The 5980-nt window shown below is 38.2% G+C and overlaps 1 protein-coding gene across 1 annotated transcript in view; it reads right to left on the bottom strand.

Annotated features, from left to right (window-relative positions):
• LOC138369140 (uncharacterized) overlaps positions 1-1498 on the bottom strand; it is a 3993-nt gene extending 2495 nt beyond the window's left edge. Inside the window, exon 1 of the mRNA XM_069332076.1 lies at positions 1395-1498. Coding sequence (XP_069188177.1) covers positions 1395-1439 — 45 coding nt within the window. The 5' untranslated portion in view covers positions 1440-1498. The remainder of the gene's footprint in view (positions 1-1394) is intronic.
• Positions 1499-5980: the final 4482 nt, after the last annotated feature.

A 5980-nucleotide genomic window follows, 5' to 3' on the forward strand; every position in this document is an offset into this window, starting at 1 on the left:
GGACGATCTTACTGGATCCCATAGCCTCTCCGAGGCACAAACCAGGCTTTTACACAAACCCCCCCCCCCTGCACCCGAGCTTTTTAAAATAGTAAATGCCACTATTTTTGCAAAATTATTACGAGATCTATTATTCTAGAGAATAATGCATATAAATGCATATATGCATATAAATACAAAAGTAAATCAAATCTTATCCTTGTATAATATACAAGCTGATGTGAGATCCCTGTCTACAGGTAGACTGGAACTATTATCCAGTAGGCAGTCTACTGTATTTTATCAAACCGTTATTAGTATAATAGATCTCGTAATAATTTTGCAAAAATAATGGCATTTACTATTTTTAAAAGATTATTAGCAAATTTACACAAATGGTGCATTCGGAAGACAAAACCAATTTTTCACTTTTGACAATTGAGCACCTGCTACATCCAGATTCTAGGGAGGAAAGGAAGGACGATCTTACTGGATCCCATAGCCTCTCCGAGGCACAAACCTGGCTTTTACATAACCCCCCCCCCCCCTGCACCCGAGCTTATTAAAATAGTAAATGCCACTATTTTTGCAAAATTATTACGAGATCTATTATTCTAATAAGAGTTTGATAAAATACAAACCCTGGGGCCATAGAACGGCTATTTAATCCCCTTGAACGGACCTATGCATGGGCCACTGAGGCATCGAAAAAAAACAGACCGGCTTGGGAAAAAAGCAAAATTGCCGGTCTATGGCCCAGCTGATGGCTGTGCATGAATGGCTAATGGCTGTTAGTTATGGAGCTAGGTTAGACTATGTATGTTTAAATCTCTGATTTAAACAGAGCCAGTGTTCAGTCAAATAACTGAATTTATCAAATCTTATCCTTGTATAATATACAAGCTGATGTGAGATCCCTGTCTACAGGTGGACTGGAACTATTATCCAGTAGGCAGTCTACTGTATTTTATCAAACCGTTATTAGTATAATAGATCTCGTAATAATTTTGCAAAAATAATGGCATTTACTATTTTTAAAAGATTATTAGCAAATTTACACAAATGGTGCATTCGGAAGACAAAACCAATTTTTCACTTTTGACAATTGAGCACCTGCTACATCCAGATTCTAGGGAGGAAAGGAAGGACGATCTTACTGGATCCCATAGCCTCTCCGAGGCACAAACCAGGCTTTTACATAACCCCCCCCCCTGCACCCGAGCTTTTTAAAATAGTAAATGCCATTATTTTTGCAAAATTATTACGAGATCTATTATACTAATAACGGTAAATAAATAATAAATAGTAAATAAATCAAAATCAGTTACATTATTTTATCTTATTCATAGCATAAATGTTCTCGAAGATTACTAAAAAGAAATTGAATTAGACTACAGCAAATTGGCAAACTTTACCTTGTATCTGTTTCCACCGAGTTTGTTTGGGGCGTTCTTCAACATATCAGCAATACTTGTCTCAACATCTCTTTCAGTTGCATTAGTGTGGGTGTTGATACAGGCTTCTGGAAATTTATAAGAATTAATTAATATATATAATTATAATTCACTTTGCTATTCCCCATTCCACAGTCCTCTCGTCCTTCCCACTTCCCTGTCCCCCACATCATCCCCACTATTCCTACTTCCCTGTCCCATCGTCCTCCTTACCATTTTCCCCTCCCCTGTCCTTCTTCCTCCCCCACCATCTCCCATTCACCTGTCCCTTTGTCCTCCCCAGCATTCCCCTGTCCCCACCATCCCCAACTCCCCAGTCCCCTCGTCCTCCCCACCATTACCCTCTCCTCTGTCCCCTCGTCTTCCCCACCATACCCCCCTCTCGTCCTCCCCACCATTCCAAACTACCTCATCCGATGCATTCTATAATGGTCTGATGCTTCCATCAGAAAATTGGGAACATCAAATGATCTGATATTCCCATCACTGAAAAATAAGAACAGCTAAAAAAATGAAATGAAAAAAATAAAAAAATAAACTATACTCATGAAATGAACAGTATGGTAAACAACACAGCTCAATTTCAATGCAATGTCACACAAAATTATTAAATCGAAATGAAAATAAATTGAAATCTATGAAAATTCAAATTATCAATACAATCGGAAATATTGAAATAATATCGCAACATAATATAGTGTGGGTTGCTCTTACGTGCAACAGACGGTGCTGTTTTTCAAAAAAGGCATGGTTTTACCTGTCACAAGTGTGGCATCTATACTTATACTCACGAAATGAACGGTATGGTAAACAACATAGCTCAATTGCAATGCAATGTCACAATAACATTTAATAACAATAATAACAATAACATTTAAATATACTTTAAGATATAATCTAGAAGAAAATAAGAACATTGAAACGGTTCATGAACTCGATTTCAATAAAGGACACTATGGGGAACTTTGAAAAACAGTTAATGAGTATAATTAGACAGACTTGTTGCTAGGCAGAGGAGTAAATAATGAGATATATGGCAAATTTTGCAAAATATACGGCACACAAACATTCATACCCAAACAAAGCAAAATGCTAGGTAAGAACAAAGCAGTTGGCCCGTAGGGGAAAGGAGATACCCACAAGACTGGAATACAAGTCATTAACAAGCACACAAGTACTACACTACACAACAACCGCACTACTACCAGAACTGGACGAATCACTACCAAAACAACACATTGCACATCACTACCAAAACAACACAACACAACACAAGCATTGGCAAAGAATTATAGACCAGTTGCACTAACATCCCACATAATAAAATTATTTGAGAGTGATCAGGAGTCAGATTACTAGTTTTATAGAGACCAATGACCTCCACAATCCAGGCCAACAAGGATTTAGAGCAGTTTCTATGATCGAGCCACTGAGATCTATAAAGAATTCTGATCAAGAAAGAGATCTAGGGGTGGTTTTAGATAGAAAACTATAACCTGAGGATCATATTAAGAACATTCTGCGAGGGGCCTATGCTACACTTTTTAACTTTAGAATTGCTTTTAAATACATAGGTCAAAAAGTTTTAAAAGTTTTAAAAGTTTTTTAAACCTCTCGTGTATCATGAGTGTGTTAAAGCATCAGATGGTGCATTCAGATGATGAATATTACCTAGTTCCTTCATCTGGGAAGAATGAACACATATTGGTGCATTCGGATGATAAAAACTAACTACTGTAGTTTAATTGATCAACAGACTGTATATCATATGCAGACTGTATGTGGATCTGCGGGCCACTCCAAACAACAGCCTGGTGGACCAAGCTCCACCAGGGCTAAAGCACAAAGTGATATAGATGTGATAGAGAAACTAGGTCAAATGGAGGAGTAGGTCTGTATATTAAACAGCACCTGACGTGCACAGAGCTACTAAACTCAATGTGGTGGTAGAGTGGTGGGGGGGGGGAAACATTGCAGAAAAAAACAAAAATACAATTTGGTCAACAAAACAGCATTGTTTAAAATAGAAGACATGGGTTGTCATTTTGGGGGTAAGGTAGGTTACATTGAGTTAATTAGTTAGTACTTAGTTTTTATCTTAAACTGGTTGGGAGAGGTACAGTGTTGCTGTGCTGGTGAAAGAACACCTAAAGGTAAATTAAATAATGATTGCGAATCCACAAGAAGTTGACATAATATCGCTAGAGATCTGCAATCAGGATGATAAACTTTCCTTAAAGAATTTGACAAACACTTGCTGATAGGACATGAAGTAAATGAAATGTATGTCAAGTTTTGTGAAATATATGATAAAAGCACAACAAAATTTGTACCAAAGGAGAGATGCAGAACTAGGAAAAGGGGTTTGTTCAACAGAAATTGCGAGAGGGCCTGAGACCCAAACACACACAAATGGAATCAATATATAGCAAGAGGCCAAACCCCCAAACATACAAGCGATGCAAAGATGCGAGAAACAGCAGCAGCATTAAGGAGAGGGACTTAAGGACCATAAATAAAGTGTGAAAATAAACTCGAGTAAATTTTTTTAACTACTCTCGACAGTGAAGAAAAACAAATATTCAGACGATTTGTGTTAGAATCATTAATCTTACACTTTCGGTCATATTCAACAACACAAATACATACACACACATTCCTGTTGCTGTAGCAAGTGAAGAATTACACACACAGATCACAATAACGTGATGCATCAAATGAACAAATCCACAAGGGCCGTGACGAGGATTCGAACCTGCGTCCGGGAGCATCCCAGACACTGCCTTAATCGACTGAGCTACAACAGGGTAAAAGGGTTGAAACCGAAGTTCTACTGAACTTACTGGATCCCATAGCCTCTCCGAGGCACAAACCAGGCTTTTACACAACCCCCCCCCCCCTGCACCCGAGCTATGTCAACAGGCCGTTCTCCCTCTTCGCCCTTCCGAATGCACCATATCAGTAAATTTTTTAATAATCTTTTAAAAATAGTAAATGCCACTATTTTTGCAAAATTATTACGAGATCTATTATTCTATAGAATAATGCATATAAATGCATATATGCATATAAATACAAAACATAAATACAAAAGTAAATGTAAATAATTTTACCTTGCACCTAGATCCACCAAGCTTGTATGGCGCGCGTTTCAGTACTTCGGAAATCTAGAACTATCTTGAATCTCTAATCTGCAATGAAACAATACATATTATTGCACTTACCAAAACATGGATGAATGTAGAAAATACAGAACTATTAGCTGAATATCAAATAAATGGATTTAATCTATTTCACACAGATAGATATATTACACCGTGTATATTAGGTAATACCTAACATACACGCCTCCACACACACTACATTTGAAATGTAGTCTCAAAAAGACTACATTTCAACAGCAAAGATTACTCCATAAAAAAATAATTAAATTATTGACCAACATGAGAGAGGGTTAGCCAACATGAGGGTTGTGTTGATTGCCTGAAAATATTTAAATTGTGTAATGTATTGAATGGCATTTTTCAAGTTACAACATTTTTTAAATTACTGAACTAGGTTCTAGGCTTTGCTAGGCTTAATTCAATTATTACAGATAAGCCTAACCTAGCCTAGAACCCAGTGGGTTTTCTTCCTATTGGGGAGTGTTGTACATGCCTCGCCTCCACATACACACTAGCACAGCCAGGCCTCGCCTCCACATACACACTAGCACAGCCAGGCCTCGCCTCCACATACACCAGCACTGCCAGGCCTCGCCTCCACATACACACTAGCACAGCCAGGCCTCGCCTCCACATACACACTAGCACAGCCAGGCCTCGCCTCCACATACACCAGCACTGCCAGGCCTCGCCTCCACATACTCACCAGCACAGCCAGGCCTCGCCTCCACATACACCAGCACTGCCAGGCCTCGCCTCGCCTCCACATACACCAGCACTGCCAGGCCTCGCCTCCACATTTAAACCAACCAAGCCCACAAATACGTTAACATGGACCAGCATTACACCGTCTAACATACTCTGTCAGATGTAACAACTAAATTTGTGAATTCAAGACCAAATCTATTGTATAACACAGTGTTAGTACGAGAAAAACATTACTTACATTCGAAGCCGTGTTTTAAAATGGCGGCGGTCTTGTACTGACGCTCCAAACTGTGTGTTCGTTTGCGTATGATGAACGTGTGACAATTTACTACAACAATTATTTAATTATTCTTATTCTTTATTTTAATATTTTTAGGGTACATGAAATTTCAAACTTATTTGCACACAATAATATAATTGCATTGTCATAACCTTTATATATTACGGAAAATACGATGACATGAACGAAGTCAAAGTGAAGTTGAAGTCAAAGTCATTCGCCGAACGTATTAGTCATTTTTTTTCATACATACATAGTTGATTTACAAACATAATGTTGGATTTATAGATAGAGCTAGTGCATACAATACCTAAAGCCACTATAGTAGGCCTATATAGCATTTCAGGCAACCGGGCAGTATATATGGACCCCTTACTCAAATCTCTGAATATGTT

The sequence above is a fragment of the Procambarus clarkii genome, chromosome 27 (assembly GCF_040958095.1).
Source record: "Procambarus clarkii isolate CNS0578487 chromosome 27, FALCON_Pclarkii_2.0, whole genome shotgun sequence".
NCBI lineage: Eukaryota > Metazoa > Arthropoda > Malacostraca > Decapoda > Cambaridae > Procambarus > Procambarus clarkii.